Below are 25,413 nucleotides of genomic sequence, written 5' to 3'. Positions count from 1 at the left end.
TTTTCGTTCCTAAATTTATTGATTAGTAATTAGTACATTAGATTATGAAAACAAATATTTATTTCTTCGACGAATAATGAAACCAGTGCATTGAAACAATTTCCATATTATTTCTTTAGATGTCCAAAAAGTTGTAAAAGGATGGGATCGATCATTACTTTGTTTTTCAATTAACTTTCCTCAACATCGCCTGCCTAGCATATATATAATTAAGATATTTTTTTAACTAAGTGATAAATTAATATGCATGCACAAGTTCTCAACTTTTGACAGGTGTGACAGTTATGTGCCCAACTTTCAATTTGCGATACTCGTATCTCCAACTTCTTTACACTATAGTTACATAAGAATAGAAGTCCGAATAAGGGAGTAGGGTTTTTATGTATTTTTTTCAAAAGTTAAATTTTAGGTGTTTAAAATAAGCAGCTTGTCAATGACTCCAATACTGTAACTTGAGAATTTTATGAATTAAAATCAACTCCAAATATGCTGCTAACTCATTCTTATCTGGTTTTCTGTAAAATTATTCCTAGAAGTTAATGTTATGTCACTTGACATATTCTAATGTGAAACTTCAATTTATGGATAAGATTTCTTCCTTGAAACAACCCTACCGCGCGGCAAGCATTTCTTAGCCACAAAAAAATTCTCAGTTTTCCTCCAATGCATTATTTAGCCAAACTTTTAAAACTTTATTTCCAAGATTTGTGTGTGCATGTTAAAATTTCACGAGGGAGTATTCCCTAACTTTTGGTTGTCCTTGGTAATAAAGGATAAAAATTATTTTTAATGTGATATTAGTTTGATGTAAATACTAAATAATACTCCAAACTAAATTAATCAGAGTTGCTTACGATGTCTTAGTCAAATTCAATAAAAATAACCCTTAATCGTATAGCGTCCCAAACATTCCATGAGAGAATAACAAGATGCACCAAACCCATAATGGTAATAATACACCTTAATCCACTTAAACCTATCCATCTTAAATCTTATATATTTTAATTATATTTACTTTAATCATATCTACTCAATTTGACATAAGCACCTTAAAATGTTTCTTCTGTATTGCCGAAGAAATAGTCTTCCTATCTAAATGCACACATATTCAAGCCTTACCTAAATTTGTGATGTAATGGACTTTTCGTCATTGTTAGACTTTCTGTTCTAAGCTTTTATGATATTTTTTTTCTCTTGCATATTGAGTGGTCCATATTTTTAGATTGATTTTTTGAAGTATAGCACAAAACATCAAGAAATAGCTTTTAGAGATCGATAATTAAACAATCAAGAAGAAATCCTGTAATTTGACATTACCATAGGTTGACTAACAAAATCAATATACGTGCCGTTTCAAAATAAAATAAAATAAAACTCGATGTATATATCCTAGCTTCTAATGGTTATATATATTCGTGTATTTATGTGTTTCAAAGCATTGAGCCTTGAAACCCTTCTCTCTTTTTTGCCCTAATGGATCTCTACTTTCCCTTTAGCTTTACAACTTTTGCTCTCTTTCTACCTTTGGTCTTCCTGTTTCTCACCAAATGGAAGAAGTCCAAAGATGGTAAAAAACTGCCACCAGGTCCCAAGAAATTGCCTATTATTGGACACATGCACCTCGTAAGTTCACTTCCACATCGTTCTTTCAGAGATTTAGCCAAAATATATGGACCATTAATGCACTTGAAGCTCGGTGAAACTTCAACCATTGTCGTATCTTCACCCAAAATCGCCAAAGAGGTATTGAAAACTCAAGATCCTACTTTTGCAGCTAGGCCAGGAACTCTAGCTCTTGAAATTATTTCCTATAACCATGCCGCCATTTCATTTAGTCCATAAGATGATTACTGGAGACAAATGCGAAGAATATGCATTTTAGAACTCTTAAGTGCCAAGCAGGTGAAATCGTTTGGATCCATTAGGAATGATGAGGTTCTTAATCTCGTCAAATCTATTAGATCTTCTGCTGGAAAACCAATAAATCTCACAGAAAAGATTATCTCGACAATGAGTGCCACGACTTGCAGAGCGGCGTTTGGTAAGGTATGCAAGGATAAAGAAACGCTGATAAAAATAATGAGGAAAGCTTTAGCCTTGTCGGGAGGCTTTGATCTTGCCGATCTGTTTCCTTCATTGAAGATGCTTAAAACCCTTAGTTGGAATAAGCTAAAGTTGTTGGCAATGCGTCGCAAGCTTGATGAGATTCTTGATGGTATAATTGGTGAACACAGAGAAAATTTGGTAAAAATGAGTAATGGAAATGGAGAGCTAGATCAAACTGGAGACTCAAAAAGAAAGGGAAATGGAGAGTTTGGCAATGAAGATTTAGTTGATGTCTTCCTACGAATAAAAGAGAGTGGTGAACTCCAGTTTCCAATTGACAATGACAAAATCAAAGCTGTTATTTCTGTAAGTATATGTATGCTGAACTATCGATCTCATGCAAAAGCTTAAACGGAGACTGCTGATATATTTATTTATTTAAATTTGACATTTGGCAATTTCTTAAGGTTTTATTTTCTTTCATTTGCGACATTTTCATTAAAGATTTGTGATTTTGTTTTGTAGGAAATGTTCTCTGCTGGTACAGAATCATCATCATCGACAATCAATTGGACAATGGCAGAACTCATGAGGAATCCTCGTGTAATGGCGAAAGCACAAGCTGAAGTTCGAGAAACCTTCAATAGACAAAAAACCACTGATACTCAAAACTTGAAGTACCTAAAGTTGGTGATAAAAGAAACTCTTAGACTTCATTCTCCTCTTCCTCTTATTCCAAGAGCTAGCAGAGAAGATTGTGAAGTCAATGGATATTTTATACCTGCCAATGCAAAAGTGTTCGTAAATACGTGGGAAATCGGAAGAGATCCCAAGTATTGGACTAACCCAGAAAGTTTCCAACCAGAGAGATTTGAGAACAACCCTATTGATTTGACAGGAAATAACTTCGAATATCTTCCGTTCGGGTCAGGAAGAAGAATATGTCCTGGATTGACATTTGGTTTAACTGGCGTTGAGCTTCCATTAGCTCAACTTCTCTATAACTTCGACTGGAAACTCCCGGAAGGAATCAGTCCAGATAATTTAAACATGATCGAGAACAGTGGAATGACTGCATCAAGAAAAGAAGACCTCTACTTATTTGCTGATCCTTTCACCAACGACTTATCCTAGGAAGATCATCTGCTGTGAATCTTGTTAGTGTTTGTTGTGATGCATCTCATAAATAAAACATGCTTTTGTTTCTTTAATATATATATATATATATATAGAAGTGTCCCAACTATTTGGGAGACGACGTTGAATAAATTGTTTTCCGATCTTATGTAAAAATGAAAAAATTATTGTTGACACAGAAAGCCATGGTGAACAACTTTGTTCAGCAAGCTACGGTAAGCAATTGACTAAAAACATACTTTACAAACTGCATGGTCAATCAGTAGACAGTTTTTTCCCAGATAACTTCGATTGAGTTGGAATATCAAGAAAAGCTAACTGATGCAACGGATTATTATATGAACGGGAACCCATATACATATGCTGTATCGATATGAGAAAGTTTGATAGAGGAGACCTTAATGGACAACGTGTTGAACAGGTACACTATGACAAAAATTTTAAATATAGGATAGCCCTCTACAGTGTTGAGATTGTCGATGAGAGTAATATAAAATATCTACATATTACTTCTAATGTCGCATGTGAAAAACGTGTATTTAAAAGGTTACAAATATTTTCTTTTAATTTATAAGCTATAAATATTAGTACAATTGAAATGCACGCTATATTGCATTATAAGTTCAATTATTCGAAGAATTTTACAGTGTGACGTGAACGATTAGGCTATCTCAGATCAATAATGAAGCAAAAATTGAATTAGACATTAGTAGAAGAACCAATAGATTTTTTGATCTAGTGAATTCTCATGCGATGCTTATTCTCAGGGCAGATTGGTCATTAAACCATCACTAGCTAAGTTGGGACTGAATCGTATTTAGAGTACTCATGCACCATCCATGTAGATATTTTTATGATTTTAAAATATGCATATCCAAAATGGTCACATGTACGTTTATTACAAAATTTCAACATGGTGTTTAGAAGATCACTTACACAAGCTATTTGATTCAGAGCACAATTTCTTGATTGGAGACATTTTATCTTGATAATGCTAATGAATTTACATCCCAAAATTTTAATGAATATTATATCAATTGGGAGAAAAGTAGATCATCACGTTCACCAAGTTCATAAACAAAATGGTATGGTGGATTTATTCATTAAACATCCTCAATTAATTGTTAGACCATTAATTATGAGAACAAAACTTCATGTTTCTGTTCGGAATCATGCTATTCTACAAACAGCAATACAGCATCACTTGTGCTCATTAGGCCAACAAACTTAACAAAATTCTCTCCATTACAGTTAGCTTTTGATCATGAGCATGATATTTCTCATTTGATGATTTTTTTTTTTTTTTGTTGTACGATATAGGTACTAATTACCTCTCCACAATTTACTATGATGGGTCCTCAAAATGAGTAAATACATGGAAATGGTCGGTTGACCTGGCCATATTTCTATAATGGCATTTAATCATTAAAAATAGTTAATTATTTAAATTGTAAAGTTATTTACCAAAAGCCTTTTATGCCCTAATCATCCTTTGTAAAAACAAATTGAGAGGAAAAAAGAAAGAAAAAACTCACACAATCTCTAACAGTCGGGATACAATCGAAGTTGCCATCCTCATAAACCGACTACCACACAACCCAATCGCCAACGGCATTATCTTCAACTAGGTTAGTTTTCTTGTGGATTATGAGATTGATTTTTCATTCACAATGTTTCAAAATTTTGTGGATTTTATGGATGTTTATTTGCGAATTTATAATGTTTATTCTTCATTATTTAGGTAGATTATTAAGTGTAGTAATGAGTGTGAAGTCTTAAATTTGCCAAAAAAAAAAAAAAATAGCAACTTCCCTTCAAAAATGGCGATTTTACGACGAGAAAAAGGCATCGTTGATTGTTAACAATCGTCCGACTATTAATAGTTATCAAACCAATCGATCTAGATATATTTTTTAAATTTTTATATTAAGAAATTTTAATTTTTTAAAATTAAATAAATAATTTTAAATTGAAAATTATCAAATTAATTATTTCTTTAACCTAATTATCAAAAAAAATTCCTTTTATTTTTTTCAATTCAAAATTTTTTAATTAAACATTTTTTTAAACAGATCTTTAATTTTTTTTCAATTTAATTATAAATAATATTTATAAGCTTTATTGAATTTTTATAATTTCCTTTTGTTTAATTTTTTTAATTTAAGAATTTTAATCCATTTTTTAAATGAAATAAAAAATTTTAAATTGAAGATTACTAAATTATATATTCTTTTTAACCACATTACCAAATTCTACTTTTCTTTTATTTTTAAATTTAAAATTCTTTTAATTGAATATACTTTTTAAACACTCTTCAATTTTTTTTCAATTTTCAATTTTTTTAATTTTTTAATTTATTTTTCCTTTTATTTTCAATTCGATTCACTTAATTTTTTGAAATTATACTTTATTCCATTATCTTTTGTTGAATGCTCTAACATTTAAATTCTGTGATCTCTATATCAGTTAAAAGAGGTGCACTACTCTGGACAAATCATTGATGTACTATTATGTCGGCTACTTAGGCTAGCAAACGACGATGCCTTCTACTTCCACCTAGGGGGCATGGTCACTAGTTCCTCTGTATTTGAATTTATCGTAATGACTAGATTGACGATTATCCACGAGAAAGCAGCTCGCGATCGTACTCAAAGATGTAATAGGCTGTACGACGCGTATTTTCAAGGATAGGGATGGTTCTTCTAACGTAGTTGGCTAGTGCAATCAGGTAGTGCAACCAGATGTTGGAGAAATTGAAGCTAAGACTGTTCTATATTCTTGAGAGCATGGTAAAACAAAAAAGACTACGATAGACCTTTTTCATTTTGAAATTGTTGATGACATCGATGCCTTCAACAACTATCCATGTGGTCGGAGATATTTTGAGGACACCATATACGTCTTCACTAGATCGCATTCAAAGCCCATAGAGTCCTTACGTAAGTACATTAGTTATGCATTGCCCCTGACAATGTACGTAAATGTTTAACATGATCAACATTAAAATATTTTTTATACTAAATTTATATAGAATAATCATGTGTTGTGGATCTAGACATATAAGACTGTCCATTCTCTTGGGTACTCGATTTGTCAGACGAGAGGAGACACGCGGCCCTCGAATGCATCATTGATGAGCATTCTGAGCAGACATTTGTCCATCTAACAAACAGTTATTAGCTCTCCTCAATGATTCTCAAGTGAGTACCATACATTTGTGAATTATATTGCATGTTGTTTTAAAATCTCAACGCATGATCATTAACTAGTTGAAAATATCAATATGTCAGCTTGAAGTCCTAACTAAGTTGACGTCGTAGACGAAGGAGGAGGGTCGAGGTTTTGTGCGTGAATTAGCATTTTCGTATACTCAAAACAATCAGATGTTCGATTCCGTTCTGGACTAAGATTGGGTATGTGAATTGAATATAATTTATTGATTATCATTTTGTATGAGTTATCCTATTTTAATTAAGTTGATAATTTTTAATGTTGTTATTTTTATAGGAGTACAGCCTAGTTAATCGTCGATCACCTTTGCCCTGAATATCACTTCCGTCGAGGGGATCACATCCTTCACCCATAGTTGTAGATAAATGATCATCCGTTGAATCATTTTTGGTATCTATGAAGTGGGAAGGGGTGGCCCCTATGGGGACGGGAGAAGTGGTGGAAGAAAATAGGAAAAAGAAGGTGGCCGAGATAATAAAGGTGATGATGGTTGTAGGGGCGGATGATGTGCCTGAGATGGAGGAGGTGGCCCCAATGAAAGAGAAGGTGGTGACCTCGAGGTAGAGGAGGGACAGGAAATCCTTGGACGGAGGGGTGGCAAATAAGGAGAGGACACCGGACATGACAAGGGATAAGAAGCGTGTTGTTGATGTGTCGGAGCAAGTGGTGGGCAAGAGACTGAAATTGTCATCGCAGTACATCGATTCTCTCTTCACGAATGAGGCAAAAAGGAGGACGTTCATCGGTGGGACATACTGTATCTTTTTCATGAGATAGACCATGTCAAGTAGAACGCATTCTAGACGGAGTGGAGAAAAACTATGCCCTGGTAAGTATTTTATAATTCTAGTAAAGTACGTTGTGCTAATTCATATATACTTCTTCTAACATTTTTCTGCTTTTTTTTTTTTTAGAGCTAGCCCCACGATAGCTCAAACAATGATCTAGGACACTTAAAAGTGCTTTCATGACATCACAACTTTAAGAGCTTGCCTTGTCGATGATGTAAGTAAAATAACCATATTGTTATTTATTATATATACACAATTATTTATTTTTTAAATGAAATAACTCCATCTTTTTTTTATTGGTATTTTCAGACGTAGCACGTCAACCTGACTATAGACTTATTATGCGATCAGGCTCAAAAATATCCAAGACTATTTGACATTTATGATCGAGTCATATTGAGCACCTAGTTCCTAATGCCATTATCATTGAATATCAGTCATAAGTACACAGTGCCCAAATATATGCTAGAGTAGATCATAGGGATGTGATCAAGTGTCGAGAAAAAGTCATGGAATGGTTGTGGGCATATGTGCATTCCAGTGATAACGAATCATCACTATTTTATCATGGAGATTATCTTTGGTGATTTCATTATATATGTATATGACTCCAATCATTCCCAAAAAGAATCCAACTTAATTTGGGTTATAAAATCCAACAATATTGTTATTTTACACTCTCAACAATAACTTATCTTGGTATCCTCTTTTGAGCTCGATATCATAAACATCATTGTGGCCCATGCCATTTGTTTGCCCTATACCTAGAATACACATCTATAATTGATTAACTTGATTGTTGGAGTGCTCATGGTCACATCTCCATCCTTCGAAGAAGACCAGCTACGTCAATGGTTTGTCTAAGTGTACTGAACCCCTTACACTTGAACAAGTGGAGCCGAAATTTATTGGCGTGCTATCCAATCAAAAACTGAGGTCAATAGTTAAAATACACTTTAGTATAGTTAATCCTATCCACCTTAATTTTATTTGCTTGAATCATATCTACTTAATTTTATATTGTGTACCAAACGTACCTTAATTTTACATGCTTTAATCATATCTACTTAATTTTATATTGTATACCACACGCATCTTAAAATTTCAAGACAGAAGTGTCTTCATATCTATATAACGACACATATATTCAAGACCGACACAATTGATTGTGATGTCCTGTATACTAAAAATAGTCGGTTCCGAAATTAGACTTTATGTTCTAAGTTCTATAAGATATTTTTCTCATGCATATTGAGTGGTCCATATTTTTCTTATTTGGGATTGATTTTTCCAATTATAGCACAAAACGTCAAGTATTACCTTTTTGAAATATTTAAACAAGGACCAATCGAGAAGAAATAATATCATTGACATTTCGTATCCTATGTCATACGGGAAAAAAATAGTTATTTTACTAACAAAGTCAATGTATATGCAAGCCAGTTTAGAAGGTTTTTGCTTTTTCTTTCTTTTAATGAACTCTGGCGACGATCAAAAATTTCCAAGCAATTTTCATCTACGTAAGGTAGCACAAATAATTGGGGTTTATAGACTTTACCTCATGTGGGTCCTTCCATGGTATATCAAGTTTGCCTTCTCTTTAAGACCTAAATTTTGTGACTTAGACTTTCATGTTGAATCGAGCTCGCACTCTTAAACTTAAGCCTTGTTAAGACATTTTCTTTTCTCCTTCTACTAAGAATTTTGCTACTCGAATAGGGGCCTTTGACAGGTCCCGTGATGGGGGTGATCTGAAATTTAAATTTTCAGATCAAGGGCTGACCACCTCGGCCGTGTCACATGGCGCCTTGTTTGTGTAGCATCATCCTTCTACTAAACCTAGTACAATTTATCTACCCCATTGAAGGTTTCATTAATGCACATAGGAAGGAAAAGTGATTGAAAGTAAGAATAGGTGAGAGATGAAATGAGTAAGAAAATTAATCTTTCTTACTTGTTAAAGGTAAAACGACATTAGGTTGATGAGTATGGTGAAAAACTAATTTATGGAACTCAAAGCTTTTCATTAACATATTAATTTTCGTTCCTAAATTTATTGATCAGTAATTAGTACATTAGATTATGAAAACAAATATTTATTTCTTCGATGAATAATGAAACCAGTGCATTGAAACAATTTCCATATTATTTCTTTAGATGTCCAAAAAGTTGTAAAAGGATGGGATCGATCATTACTTTGTTTTTCAATTAACTTTCCTCAACATTGCCTGCCTAGCATATATATAATTAAGATATTTTTTTTAACTAAGTGATAAATTAATATGCATATACGAGTTCCCAACTTTTGACAAGTGTGACAGTTATGTGCCCAACTTTCTATTTGTGATACTCGTATCTCCAACTTCTTTACACTATAGTTACATAAGAATAGAAGTCCGAATAAGGGAGTAGGGTTTTATGTATTTTTTCAAAAGTTAAATTTTAGATGTTTAAAATAAGCAGCATGTCAATGACTCCAATACTGTAACTTGAGAATTTTATGAATTAAAATCAACTCCAAATATGCTGCTAACTCATTCTTATCTGGTTTTCTGTAAAATTATTCCTAGAAGTTAATGTTATGTCACTTGACATATTCTAATGTGAAACTTTAATTTATGGATAGGATTTCTTCCTTGAAACAACCCTACCGCGCGGCCAAGCATTTCTTAGCCACAAAAAGTTCTCAGTTTTCCTCCAATGCATTATTTAGCCAAACGTTGGAAGTGTTCCTCCAAAATGCATTATTTAGCCACAAAACATCGAATGAGGCTCTACATTTCTTGTCAAAAAATAAAAATAAATAACTAAAGTGGCAAGATGAAGGTAGCATGATTAACGTTAAAATAATACTTTATTTCCAAGATTTGTGTTTGCGTGTTAAAATTTCACGAGGGAGTATTCCTTAACTTTTGGTTGTCCTTGGTAATAAGGATAAAAATTATTTTTAATGTAATATTAGTTCAGTATAAATACTAAATAATACTCCAAACTAAATTAGTCCGAGTAATCTACGATGTCTAAGTCAAATTCAATAAAAATAACCCTTAATCGTATAGCGTCCCAAACATTCCATGAGAGAATAACAAGATGCACCAAACACATAATGGTAATAATACACCTTAATCCACTTAAACCTATCCGTCTAAAACTTAAATATTTTAATTATATTTACTTTAATCATATCTACTCAATTTGACATAAGCATCTTAAAATGTTTCTTCAGTATTACCGAAGAAATAGTCTTCCTATCTAAATGCACACATATTCAAGCCTTACCTAATTTGTGATGTGACGGACTTTTCGTCATTGTTAGACTTTCTGTTCCAAGTTTATATGATATTTTTTTCTCTTGCATATTAAGTGGTCCATATTTTTAGATTGATTTTTTGAAGTATAGCACAAAACATCAAGAAATAGCTTTTTAGAGATCAATAATTAAACAATCTAGAAGAAATCGTGTCATTTGACATTGCCATAGGTTCACTAACAAAATCAATGTATATGCCATTTCAAAATAAAATAAAATAAAACTCGATGTGTATATCTTTGCGTCTAATGGTCATATATATTCGTGTATTTATGTGTTTCAAAGCATTGAGCCTTGAAAACCTTCTCTCTTTTTTGCCCTAATGGATCTCTACTTTCCCTTTAGCTTTACAACTTTTGCTCTCTTTCTACCCTTGGTCTTCCTGTTTCTCACCAAATGGAAGAAATCCAAAGATGGTAAAAAATTGCCACCAGGTCCCAAGAAATTGCCTATTATTGGACACATGCACCTCGTAAGTTCACTTCCACATCGTTCTTTCAGAGATTTAGCCAAAATATATGGACCGTTAATGCACTTGAAGCTTGGTGAAACTTCAACCATTGTTGTATCTTCACCCAAAATTGCCAAAGAGGTATTGAAAACTCAAGATCCTACTTTTGCAGCTAGGCCAGGAACTCTAGCTCTTGAAATTATTTCCTATAACCATGCCGCCATTTCATTTAGTCCATACGATAATTACTGGAGACAAATGCGAAGAATATGCATTTTAGAACTCTTAAGTGCCAAGCAGGTGAAATCGTTTGGATCCATTAGGAATGATGAGGTTTTTAATGTCGTCAAATCTATTAGATCTTCTGCTGGAAAACCAATAAATCTCACAGAAAAGATTATCTCAACAATGAGTGCGGTTCGCGAAATATTTCTTTCGATTTAAATTACCGCAAGTGTACAGGTCGTGACAAGTAATAAAGTGGACTTTAGAAGTCCGAGTATCGTCCTACAGAGAAAGAGTAGTTCAATTTTATTTATTTTAGCCTTAACCGAAACTAATTGACTTAAAATGAATTTTAGAATTAAAAGCCCTAATTTTGGAGATATCCCCAAATTGAAAAACCCTAATTTCAAATCAAATCTTAATTACTCAAATTCACTTAACAAATGACTCAATTACGAAATGTTATGAAAATAAATGAAATGTATTGTCAATTTATGAAAATCTATGTAAAAACGAATGCACTAGGATCACGAATCCCCAAATAATTATTAAGTAAACCCTAATTTCTCAATTTTGATAATCCTATGAGAATTTGACAAATCAATGCTCTTAAATCTATTCAATACTCTCTCTCGAGATATATTGAACCTACTCTCATAAATCACCAGCCTATATTTCTATGACAGATGCAATTATACAAGAACGCATATAATTTTTTTGTGAGCAATTAAAGATTTACATAGAGCATAGGGGTATATTTCTATCCCCTATCGGACCCTATGATGAATTATATATGTCGAGTTTAATCCAATTTTCTCAAGTTCAGAATTAAACCACCAAATTCACACAAATTAAGTGCACATTAATTGTGGAAATAAATAAAGCAATATAATTCATTCAAATAATCCCATCGAACTATGAATTCCAAATGTCTCCTTACTCGCTCGAGAGATACACAACCCCCCAAACTTATTCTTTTCACTTAATTATCCTGGGGTTGTGTTTAAAAATTATGAATTTACCTAACTATAGTTCTCACCCTCTCGTAATTTGGATTAATTTCACTATCACAAGTTCACATGTCAACAAGTGAAGGCTCTCCTAGTTTTGATTGCTTCGACACTCAAGACTAAACTAGGTTACTTGCCTCGCCTCAAAGGTATAGTTTCTTACACCAATTGTCCAAGGGCTTTTCTTCTTGTTATTGTCTCTTTTTGTTTTTCTCACTTTTCTCTGCTTTTTTTTTATCATCTTCTCATTTGCTTTCTATATAACCCATGTAACGAGCTTTAGGCCGGTGATTCCCAAACCAGTTGGTTTTAGGGCACCAAGTTTTAAACCCTTGCAGGCTTATTTACCCGAGTTATAAATGCTCAATCAGATGACTTTTTGTTAACCTCTTTATCCCTTACTTTCTATATGACCCATGTATCGAGCTGTGGGCCGGTGACTCCCAGATCAGTTGACCTTAGGGCACCAGATTTTGAAATATCATAAAGGCTAGAAAAGAAGTGTCTTATTCTCACAAATTAAGCTTATGCCCTTATTTTTCTAGACATCTGGTATCCAAAACCAACCCTCAATTTAAGATTTTCACCTACTCTTCATCCCACTGGTCTAGGCAGTCCACACAATAATTCATGCAGGGAGCCTCGCTTATCTTAATGTTCTCCTATAATAGCTCAACTATCACCAAACTGTCTTAAGGTAGTTTACAGGTTAATTCAATAGAGGGTTATAACTATTTTCCTACTTTATGCTCAAAACCTCAATCACTTACCTAACATGTAAAGTATGAATGGCGTGCATAAAGAATGTCAAGTATTACATCAGCAAGTATTAGTTGGCCTAATTAACACCAACTCCAAAGTTTTTAAATATACCAATCCAATAGTAACATCATAGCCGGCAAGGCGATTAAACTCACACAAGCATACACAAGCATAATCAATATTCACTCACAAGCATGCATCATGCAACAATTAGTCAAATTAAATCTGGATTGTGGAAATGCAATTAATTACATGCCAAATGTCTTTTTCAAATTATGCCACCATCCCCCAAACTTATACAAGGCATTGTCCTCAATGCGAAAATTTAAGTTTAGATGGCAGAATTTAAGGAAAATGAGTACAAATGAGGCAAACGATACTCCCCTGATCAATACGGGGGCTGCGATGGGAAGCTAGAACCTGCAGTACCATCAGCTAGAGGTGGAGGTAGGCGTGCCAAGATCTCTCTCATCAATGCTGACTGCTGTGTCATTTCATCATGGATCCCCTCAACACGTGTTTCCAATCGGCCCAGACGCTCCCAAGTTTCATTTACCCTCATCTAGATGCCATCCACCCTGCCCACATACACACTGAGTCGACCATTCATAGTTTCCATCTCCCTCCTAGCTGCCTGGGCATCCTGGCGAGCAGCACGTGATATATCAGTGGAAATGCAGATGTCACGGTGGGCTGTATGCATCTCAGTCGTCAAAGTCCTCATAGCCTGCTGGAGACTCTGTACGTCTCGACTGTTCCTGTGGTGGTGGTGAAAATCTGGCGCCACAACTGTGCATTTATCTCAACCTGTGGTGGTGGAGCTTGAGGCATCTCTTGCTCTGCGTGCTCGTGACCTTGCTCTTCCTGCTGTCTGCGTCGTTCAATTTTTTACTTTTCCCAGTGCTTTATCCTAGCTCTATCTTGAGCCTCCAAGGTACTATGCTTTATGATGGGGCTGGGTTTGGCAGCCACTTCCCCGGATGCAATGTTTATACCAGCAGCTATGCATATTCCGGAGATGAGGCTTGGAAAGATCATTGAGCTGTGCCTGTCTCCCAAGGTACCCACATGATGTATCTGATTATAGAAGAGAGTGGCAAGATCAACCTTATTACCTCGTACCAAGTGATAAAGGAATCCAGCTGTGGGATCTGTGAATGTGGTCCTGTGAGAGGTCGGCTCAATGTTGTGGCACATAAACAGCCACAGGATGGCTATAGATGGTGTCAGCTCAATCTGGTGCCACTCGGTAGTGGGGAGTGGCCATGCATTTTATCGCCCCAATAAGATTTTCGCCACTTCATGCCAATTGAAATCACCTGGTATAGGGGTTATGTTGTCCCACGTGAGCTGGTAGTAGTCTTGAATAACCTCGGGTGAGAATGTGATCCATTTTCCCCTGACCCAAGTCTGATGTAGGTGGTCGGACCCTGGTGTGTCAAATTCTGTATTGAAGTTGGCGTAAAATTTGCCTACCAACAATTCATAAATTCGATGTGGCTGCTCCACTACTTTACCCCATCCACGGTTATGCACCAAAGTGGTCAGCTCGAAATCAGGAAAGTCTTCCAATTTAACAACCTACTCTGGTGTCACTGTCCATCGACTCACTATGTTTTCATATCGGGCTGCTGCCTCGGAAGTCAAAAATCTCTATATCCCTCCTTCAAGCACTCGAGTACGTGTTGTGCCGGATGATGAGCCAACCTTTTCTTTTCCTTTTGAAGTTCGTTTTGGTGGCATCCTGCAAAGTTGGAAAATAGCTAGCATTAAATATCTTGTTGTACAGCGAGAAATCACATGAAAGGAAAAACACGTAATTCACAAATCCCCCAAACTTGTTTCAATATGCAAGTAAACTACCACGGTGTATAATGAACAATGTATGATGATTAGAATAGTATAAATGTATAGCCCATACGAAAACTAAGAAAATTTGGGTGAATATGCTCATAGTGAAAGGGTTGGAGTCATGAATGAGTGTACACTTTCGGCCCCGGGCACCATCAAGAATTATCAAGATTGTCCCAGGCAACCTCCAGGCATATGAAAGTATGCAATGAGGTCTATCACATACCCAAATTTCAGCTCAATCGGAGTTCGTTTGGTGTGTCAAATGGTAGTGTAAAATAAGGGACGGAGGGTGCTGTGGACAGTGTCTTAATCATGTGTGTAGTCATAGGCAATTTTGGTGTTTGAAATGTCCAATTCGTGTGTATGCTAAGCCCAAACTCACTAATATGTGTGGCTCATTTAACCTTGACAAGAGATCAAGCAAGTTGTATGTCATTGTATGGAGTCTCTAAAATTTCAACAATTTGAGATTAAGTCATGCCTAAAACGACACACACTCAACCATATAGCATCTAGGACTATGAGATATGTGCTTTTCAAATTAATGTCCATAGGAATGCAACCAATTATGTAATTTAAGTCCGCCACAAATCACAGGCAATGCAAGAAGCATAATTAAACATAGAGTGGTCATTGTGGCATTTTATCAGACACATTGCATGCATAGTGTGAAATTGGTGCCAATTGAAAGAATTTAGTTTTAGAATCATTCCAAATTTTCGCACAACACAAGCACCTCAAATCCAAACGTACAAGCACTAACCCATTGTCCTTCGAATCCTCAAAATTGAAACTTCACTTGTGAATAAACCTAGAACACATACCTTGGAATTGTAGGGGTTGAATGGAGATGGAAAGTTGATTTCCTTTTGATGATAGTGCAACTCCAACCTCAAGATTCTTGTGTAGTGTAGGTGAGTGAAATGCAATTAAGTGTAGAAATCGTATCCAAGATGAATTTGGGCGAGAGAGGAGTCGGGAAGAATGATTTGGAAATTAAAAGAAAATGATCCGGGCGTGGGTTAAAAACCCACGCCTTTTTTGTTCTATGCGGCCGCATAGCTAAAAGCTATGCGGTCGCATAGGTATAATTTTTTTTTTTAACTTTTGCATTCGGTTGGTGTCTATGCGACCGCATAGACACCCCTTTTTTTCAAAAGAAATAAAATAATGCCATTTTTGTCCAAAATTTTTTTTTTTTTTTATAAAGGACCCGGCTCTCAATGCCCCCAATTTTTCAAAAACATACTTTTAAAACATTGACATGTGAAATTTAGAAAACATAAATTGCCTCGAAATGCGTGAATTTCACACTCAACTACGCAAACAACTCAAATCAACCCGAACTTGTGTATGATACTTAAGGACTCGTGTGAACAGTGCTTGGACTCTTTTAACGTGCCTATATGATCGATGACCACATAACAAAATACTAAATGAATTTGAAAGTAAACTTCCTAATCTAATGCAAAAAGCATAATAAAGTAAATAAATAGATAAAAAGGATACAGTGGGTTGCCTCCCGCCCAACGCTAAGTTATAGTCGTTAGCTCGACTTTTCTGCAAGTGCTTCATTCTGCCGTCTCGAGTTGAACGGTTGACTTTTAGTTAGAGAAGTCACCGCCCCAGTAGTGTTTCAACCTTTGCCCATTAACAGTGAAGGTACCCTTATTCTCATGGCTCACTTGTATAGCCCCATATGGTAGGACTTTTGTAACTGTGTAGGGACCCGACCACCATGATCGTAGTTTTCCTGGGAATAGCTTGAGTCTCGAGTTATACAGTAGTACTTGCTCCCCCACTTCGAATACTCGCCTCTGAATGTGCATATCATGCCACTTCTTGGTTCGCTCCTTGTAAAGTTTTGCATTTTCATAAGCCTCCATTCTAAATTCATCCAACTCATTCAGTTGCAGTAGACGCTTTTCACCGGCGGCATTCAAGTCCATATTTAACTGTTTCATAGCTCAATATGCCCGGTGCTCCATTTCTAATGGTAGATGGCATGTTTTCCCAAAGACTAGGCGGATGGAGACATGCCAATCGGGGTCTTGAATGCTGTTCTGTAAGCCTATAATGCATCGTCTAGCTTTTTAGACCAATCCTTTCTAGATGAATTCACAATGACTTGTAGTATTCTCTTCAGCTGTCGATTAGATACCTCAACTTGCCCGCTGTTTTGTGGATGATATGGAGTAGCAACGCGGTGTTTAATGCCATATTTATTCAGCAGCTGCTCAAACTGGCGATTATAGAAATGCTTGCCCCCATCGCTGATTATAGCCCGCGATGTACCATATCGGGTGAAAATATATTTCTTCAAGAATCCAATTACTGTCTTTGAGTCATTTGTTGACAATGCAATTGCTTCCACCTATTTTGAGATGTAATCTACAGCCACCAAGATATACTGGTTTGAGAACGAAGGGGGGAAAAGTCCCATGAAGTCAATTCCCAAAACATCAAATATCTCCACTTCCAAAATATTGTTCAGTGGCATTTCATTTCTCCTCGAGATATTCCCAGTGCATTGACATCTGTCACACCTCTTAACAAACTCAAATGTGTCTTTAACCAGTGTAGGCCAGTAGAAACCTGATTGTAGAATCTTTGCAGCTGTTTTTGAAGCTCCAAAGTGTCTTGCATATGCGGATGAGTGACAGTGCTCAAGAATCTCATGTACTTCTTCTTCAGGTACGCACCTCCTCACTATCTGATCAGCTCCTCGTCTATAGAGAATTGGATCCTCCCCAGAAATAGTATTTTAACTCGACAAAGAATTTTTTTTTTTGGTGACTGGAGCAATTAGGCGGTGGAATGGAACTAGTCAAGTAATTGACAATATCTGCGTACCAAGGTGCTTCATCCACTCTCAACATCTGTTCATCCGGGAAGATCTCATTTATATCCACTAAATCTTCCGTCTCCCTAGGTTCTAGTCTGGATAGGTAATATGCTACTACGTTCTCGGTGCCCTTCTTGTCGCGTATCTCAATGTCAAATTCTTGCAACAACAGCAGCCAACGAATTAATCTCGGCTTTGCATCCTTCTTTGTGAGCAGATACTTCAATGCAGCATGATCAGTATAGACGATGATTTTAGACCCGACGAGGTATGACCTGAATTTGTCAAATGCAAATACCACAGCCAATAGCTCCTTTTCAGTGGTTACATAATTTATTTGTGCATCATTTAGAGTTCTGCTTGCATAGTAGATCATATGAAAAATCTTGTTCCTCCGCTATCCGAATACTGCACCTACAGCGTGATCACTTGCATCACACATCAATTCAAAAGGCAATTCTCAATCTGATGCTACAATTACTGGTGCTGTCGTAAGCTTTTCCTTTAAAGTGTTGAAGGCCGTGAGACAATCCTCATTGAACTCAAAGGTTACATCTTTCATTAGCAAATTGCACAAAGGTTTAGTGATCTTCGAGAAATCTTTTATAAACCTCCGGTAGAACCCAGCATGCCCCAAAAAATTGCGAACTCGTTTAACTGATGTAGGCGGTGGTAATTTCTCAATCACTTGAATTTTTGCCTTCAATTCCTTTTGTCGATATCCTATGCCCAAGTACAATGCCTTCCTGTACCATAAAGTGGCATTTTTCCCAATTTAAAACCAGGTTAGTCTCCTTGCATCTCTGTAAGACCAAATTCAAGTGGTTTAGACATTCATCAAATGAAGATCTAAATACTGAGAAGTCGTCCATGAAAATCTCGATAAACCTTTCAATCATATCAGAGAATATTGCCATCATGCACCTCTGAAATGTGGCTGGAGCGTTGCAAAGACCGAAAGGCATCCTACGATAAGCAAAAGTACCGTAGGGGCAAGTGAAAGTGTCTTCTCCTGATCCTCTGGTGCGACAGGTATCTGATTATAGCCCGAGTATCCATAAAGAAAACAGTAGTGTGAATATCCAGCTAACCTCTCTAACATCTTATCAATGAATAGAAGTGGAAAGTGATCCTTTCGTGTAGCTGCATTGAGTTTACGATAGTCAATGCAAACTCTCCAACTCGTAACTGTTCTCGTGGGAATTAGTTCATTCTTCTCATTTTTCACCACTGTGGTTCCCCCTTTTTTCGGTACCACTTGAACAGGACTGATCCATGTGCTATCTAAAATTGAGTAGATAATTTCTGCATCCAATAACTTTAGTATCTCTGTCCTGACCACTTCCTTCATGTTTGGGTTCAATCTTCTCTAACTTTCTATGCTAGGCTTGCAATTTTCCTCCATTAAAATTTTATGCATACACAGGGAAGGACTGATTCTTTTAATGTCAGCTATTGTCCAACCAATCGTCTTCTTGTTCTCTCTAAATACCCTGAGCAGTTTTTCCTCCTCCATTTCACTGACTGTGTTTGAAATGATTACTGGAAGTGTATCTGACTCTCCCAAATAAGCATATCTGAGATGTGGCAGTAGTTGTTTGAGTTCTAAAACTGGCGGCTGCTGAACTGAAGGCAGTGGCTTTGTGTTTCCCATCCCCAGTTCCTCGAAGTGCCTCTTTCGTGTGTATGGCGGGTTGGTCTCCAAAAATCTTGCACATCTTTCAACTTCAAAAGACTCTGACTGGATTGATTAGGATTGTGAAATACATGCCTCATAGGCATCAGATGGACCGTGTAGTAAGAATGTTTCTTGTACTGCCTTGTCAATAATGTCAACTTGATAACAGCTGTTAGATTCTGCTGGTAATTTCATTGCCTTGAATACATTGAATGATATCTGCTCCTCTCCCAATCTTAAAATCAAGTGACCTCTTTAAACATCAATTAATGCTCTCCCTGTTGCCAGAAATGGTCTGCCAAGTATCAATGGAACGTCCTTATCCTCTTCCATGTCCAGGATAAAAAAGTCCGCTGGGAATATAAACTTCTCAACCTTGATAAACACATCTTCAATTATTCCTCTGAGATGTGTCAGTGACCTGTCAGACAGTTGAAGTGTCACAGTGGTTGCTTTAGCTTCTCCCAATCCTAGTTTCCTGAAAACAGACAAAGGCATTAAATTAATACTTGCACCGAGGACACATAATGCTTTATCAAAATATACTTCACCGATTGTGCAAGGAACAGTAAAACTTCCTGGATCTTTTAGTTTTGGTGGAAGCTAATTCTGAATTCTGGCACTACATTCCTCAGTAAGCATAACTGTCTCATGATCTTCCAGCTTGCGTTTATTTGATATGATATCCTTCAAAAATTTCGCGTAGCTAGGCATCTGGAATAGTGCATCAGCTAGTGGGATGTTGATATGAAGCTTTTTGAAGATTTCTAGAAATTTTTTGTATTGTTACTCCACTTTTTGCTTCTTCAAGCGCTGTGAAAAGGGAATCAGAGGTTCGTAGGGGTTGACTGTGACTTTGGCCTTATCTTGTGATTCTTCTAAATTTTCCTTTGAACTTGATTCCTTTACAACAGTCTCTTCTTCAGCGGAGGAAAATGTTTCTCCAATCACCTCCGGTATCTTGACATGGATTTCAGGTAATTACACTCCACTTCGAGTTGTAAAGGCCTTGGCTTGCTCGTATTACTTGGTAAGTTACCTGGTGTTCTGCCAGTCAATGCGATGGCTAGCCGCCCCATCTGAGTTTCCAAATTTTTGATGGCTGCATTTTGATTTTGAAGTGTAGCTTCGGCTTTCTTCATGAATTTTCCTATCATATCTTCCAATTGAGGCCTCTTCTCCTGTTGTTGAAATTGCCCCTGTGGCTTATTCTAATTCTAGTTGCTCCAAGAGAAGTTGGGATGTTTCTTCCAGCTGGGATTAAAAGTCTCGCCATATTGATTATGCTGCTGGCGTTGTCTCCACTGTGCGTAATCTGCTTGCTCAATTCCTTACATGAGTATAGGGCAATATGATGTTTTGTGCTCGGCTCCACATTCCTCACAATTGCTCTTCTTAGCTTGTGATGCTTGTGATATGCTTTCCACCTTGTGATACAGAGAATCAATTTTTGCAGAGATTGCTGAATAAGCGTCCACCTCGTAGACACCTGGAGTTTTCTTTGGAATCGCTCTCTCAGAAGACCACATGGCTGATGTGGTAGCCATTTGCTCAAATAATTACAATACCCCGTCAACTGTTCTTGTGGATATTAAGCCATCTGATACTGAATCTACCATGCTCTTATGGTATGGAAGTAATCCTGTGTAGAAGAATCGAATCTGGGTCTTTTTTATCGAACCCATGCTGAGGGCATTTTCGAAGCATGTTTTTAAATCTGTTCCAGGCTTCATCAAATGATTCAGTCTCTCCTTGATTGAATACTGATATATCATGTCTCAGCTTTCCTATCTTGGCTGAGAAGAAGAACTTTGTGCAAAACTTGTGTGCCAACTCATTCCATATAGTGATACTTGCAACCGTGAGTGAATCCGACCATTCAAGTGCTCTGTCTCGTAACGTATCTGGAAAAAGCCTCAACCTAATAGCGTCATCCAAAATCCCTTGGTATCTGAAATGTTGACACATATCTAGAAATCAAGTTACGTGTGTGTGTGGGTTCTCCTTAGCCTTGCCATAAAATTGGTGTCCATTTTGAAACAGATGTATCGCATTGGTCTTCAACTAAAAATTAGGTTGCCCAAACGGTGGATACACTATGTTGGACTGGCTTTGAATCACTTGAGGAGTCAAGAAATCCCCCAGAATAACATTCCCCTCGTCCATTGCCTCTCCTTCGTTAGCATGAATCATGGGATTGTCTAATTCATTGGCCATTTGTACTTGTGCTTCGCGGTGATCTCTTTTTCATCGATGAAAGGTGAGCTCAATTTCAGGATCAGCTGGAATCAATTCTCCTCCAGGCAATTTCTGACATGCAAATTTGAGAAATTAAAACCAGTACGAGCATTGAGATTCAAACAATTTAATTAACTAAAACACAAATAGAGGATAATAACCTAAAATAAAAATAAAAACAAAAACAAAATTATGCTAGTAAAATAAAAATTGAGTTTGAATTAGTGTCTTAAGAAATAAAATTAAACTAAACTCAATCCCCGGCAATGGCGCCGAAAACTTGTTCGCGAAATATTTCTTTCGATTTAAATTATCGCAAGTGTACGGGTCGTGACAAGTAGTAAAGTGGACTTTAGAGAGTTCAAGCATCGTCCCACAGAGAAAGAGTAGTTCAATTTTATTTATTTTAGTCTTAACCGAAACTAATTGACTTAAGATGAATTTTAGAATTAAAAGCCCTAATTTTGGGAGAAATCCCCAAATTGAAAAACCCTAATTTCAAATCAAACCCTAATTACTCAAATTCACTTAACGAATGACTTAATTACGAAATGTTATGAAAATAAACGAAATGTATTGTCAATTTATGAAAATCTATGTAAAACGAATGCACTAGGATCACGAATCTCCAAATAATTATTAAATAAATCCTAATTTCTCAATTTTGATAATCCAATGAGAATTTGACAAATCAATGCTCCTAAATCTATTCAATACTCTCTCTCGAGATGTATTGAACCTATTCTAATAAATCACCAGCCTATATTTTTATGGCAGATGCAATTATACAAGAACGCATGTAATTTTTTTGTGAGCAATTAAAGATTTATATAGAGCATAGGGGTATATTTCTATCCCCTATCGGACCCTATGATGAATTATATATGTCGAGTTTAATCCAATTTTCTCAAATTCAGAATTAAACCACCAAATTCACACAAATTAAGTGCACATTAATTGTGGAAATAAATAAAGCAATATAATTCATTCAAATAATCCCATCGAACTATGAATTCAAAGTCATGAAATAAAAGGTTTAATAATAATTACATGGTTCATCGATCACCTAGTTACAGAAATCTAGCCTATCATGATAAAAATAACGAAATCTATCAAGTTTTGAATAAAATACATCACCGGGTTATCAAAACTTGAGAAAATCTTGTAAATCTCCGCATCAATCCTTGTTCTTGCCTTCAAATCCTCTCCAAAATGAATGTTTTTGCCTCCCAATTCGATGCTTGCGGCTTCTAGACGTTTATTTGCTATTTAAACCCGTCGAAATTAGGTTACCAAAGGAGTTGCAATCATATAAAGAAACTGCAAAAATCGGGCACAGGTTATACCTATGCGACAGCATAGGCATAACCTATGCGACCGCATAGGTATATGAAATATGGCATTTTTAATCCCTGGAAGGTTACTCGCGACCGCATAGGTTTTCTACTATGCGACCGCATAGTAGAGTGAACTTCTAAATTGAGTCATTTTGATCATCAAGTTTCATTCCTTCACTCCTTGACCTCCTCTCTTGTTTCTAGTTGCTCCAATGTTCCATTATAACTTCCAATTGGTGCTTAGCTTGATCAATTGCTTGATGTGTTCATCGGATCAACTTTTAGATAATTGCAATTTGGTCCTTGAATTTTCATTTTGCTCCAATTTGGTCCTTTTTCGGCTCTTTTCTCCCGAATTTCACTATTTCCATAGAATCACCTACATTGCATGAATTCGACAAAATTAAGTAACAATTCAATCATTTTACTTGTATTTAAGTCATGTTTGTGATGTAAATAAGTGTGCAAAAACACACTTATCAAACCCCCCTGACTTGCAGAGCAGCGTTTGGTAACGTATGCAAGGATAAAGAAACGCTGATAAAAATAATGAGGAAAGCTTTAGCCTTGTCGGGAGCCTTTGATCTTGCCGATCTGTTTCCTTCATCAAAGATGCTTAAAACCCTTAGATGGAATAAGCTAAAGTTGTTGGCAATGCGTCACAAGCTTGATGAGATTCTTGATGGTATCATTGAAGAACACAAAGAAAATTTGGTAAAAATGAGTAATGGAAATGGAGAGCTAGATCAAACTGGACACTCAAAAAGAAAGGGAAATGGAGAATTTGGCAATGAAGATTTAGTTGATGTCTTCCTACGAATAAAAGAGAGTGGAGAACTCCAGTTTCCAATTGACAACGACAAAATCAAGGCTGTTATTTCTGTAAGTATATGTATGCTGAACTATCGATCTCATGTAAAAGCTTAAACAGAAACTGCTAATATATTTATTTATTTATTTATTTATTTATTTAAATTTGACATTTGGCAATTTCTTAAGGTTTTAATTTCTTTCATTTGCGACATTTACATTAAAGATTTGTGATTTTGTTTTGTAGGAAATGTTCTCTGCTGGTACAGAATCATCATCATCGACAATCAATTGGACAATGGTAGAACTCATGAGGAATCCTAGTGTAATGGCGAAAGCACAAGCTGAAGTTCGAGAAACCTTCAATAGACGAAAAACCACTGATACTCAAAACTTGAAGTACCTAAAGTTGGTGATAAAAGAAACTCTTAAGACTTCATTCTCCTCTTCCTCTTATTCCAAGAGCTAGCAGAGAAGATTGTGAAGTCAATGGATATTTTATACCTGCCAATGCAAAAGTGTTCGTTAATACGTGGGAAATCGGAAGAGATCCCAAGTATTGGACTAACCCAGAAAGTTTCCAACCAGAGCGATTTGAGAACAACCCTATTGATTTGACAGGAAATAACTTTGAATATCTCCCGTTCGGGTCAGGAAGAAGAATATGTCCTGGATTGACATTTGGTTTAACTGGCGTTGAGCTTCCATTAGCTCAGCTTCTCTATAACTTCGACTGGAAACTCCCGGAAGGAATCAATCCAGATGATTTAAATATGATCGAGAACAGTGGAATGACTGCATCAAGAAAAGAAGACCTCTGCTTATTTGCTGATCCTTACCCTAACGACTTCTCCTCCTAGGAAGATCATCTGCTATGAATCTTGTTACTGTTTGTTGTGATGCATCTCATAAATAAAACATGCTTTTGTTTCTTTAACAGGACGTTGAATAAATTGTTTTCCCATCTTATGAAAAAAATTTTGTTGACACAGAAAGCCACGGGTCTACAACTTTGTTCAGCAAGCTACGGTTAGCAATTGACTAAAAACATATTTTACAAACTGCATATAGTCAATCAGTAGACAGTTTTTCCCAGATAACTTCCATTAAGATGGAATATCAAGAAAAGCTAACTGATTCGACGGATTATTAGGTAAACGGGAACCTATATACATATACTGTATCTGTATGAGAAAGTTTGATAGAAGAGACCTTTATCCTTTTTATGTAAAACGATGAGAATGGCCCTCTCAGTAGTGAACAACGTGTTGAGCAGGTGACACTATGACAAAAATTTAAATATAGAATAGCCCTCTACAGTGTTGAGATTGTCGATGAGAGTTATACATATTACTTCTAATGTCTCATGTGAAAAACGTGTATTTAAAAGGTTACAAATATTTCTTTTGATTTCTAATAAATAAATATTAGTACAATTGAAATACACGCTATATTGAATTACAAGTTCAATTATCTGAAGAATTTTACAGTGTGACATGAATGATTAGGCTATCTCAGATCAATAATGAAGCAAAAAATTGAATTAGGCAATAGTAGAAGAACCAATAGATTTTTAAATCTAGTGAATTCTCATGTGATGCTTATTCTCAGGACAGATTGATCATTAAACCATCAATAGCTAAGTTGGGACTGAATTGTATTTAGAGTACTCATACACCCTCCATGTA

The 25,413-nt window shown here is 36.0% G+C and overlaps 2 protein-coding genes and 1 pseudogene across 2 annotated transcripts; all 3 read left to right on the top strand.

Annotated features, from left to right (window-relative positions):
* The first annotated feature begins 1,442 nt into the window (after window positions 1–1,442).
* Window positions 1,443–3,319, top strand: LOC111388695 (premnaspirodiene oxygenase-like). Its single transcript, XM_023013472.1, has 2 exons — window positions 1,443–2,412; window positions 2,572–3,319. The coding sequence occupies exons 1-2, from the start codon at window positions 1,861–1,863 to the stop codon at window positions 3,178–3,180; spliced, it is 1,161 nt and encodes a 386-aa protein (XP_022869240.1). The 5' UTR covers window positions 1,443–1,860; the 3' UTR covers window positions 3,181–3,319.
* A 7,503-nt stretch (window positions 3,320–10,822) lies between these two features.
* On the top strand, window positions 10,823–12,869 carry LOC111388699 (premnaspirodiene oxygenase-like). The gene is made up of 2 exons (XM_023013476.1): window positions 10,823–11,383; window positions 12,813–12,869. Exons 1-2 carry the CDS (start codon window positions 10,838–10,840, stop codon window positions 12,867–12,869), a joined length of 603 nt encoding a protein of 200 aa, XP_022869244.1. The 5' UTR covers window positions 10,823–10,837.
* Window positions 12,870–23,530: 10,661 nt separating this feature from the next.
* Window positions 23,531–24,599, top strand: LOC111388696 (annotated as a pseudogene).
* The last annotated feature ends 814 nt before the right edge of the window (window positions 24,600–25,413 follow it).

The sequence above is a fragment of the Olea europaea genome, unplaced genomic scaffold (genome assembly GCF_002742605.1).
Source record: "Olea europaea var. sylvestris unplaced genomic scaffold, O_europaea_v1 scaffold520, whole genome shotgun sequence".
Lineage (NCBI taxonomy): Eukaryota > Viridiplantae > Streptophyta > Magnoliopsida > Lamiales > Oleaceae > Olea > Olea europaea.
This window is presented reverse-complemented; position numbering and strand designations above follow the sequence as displayed.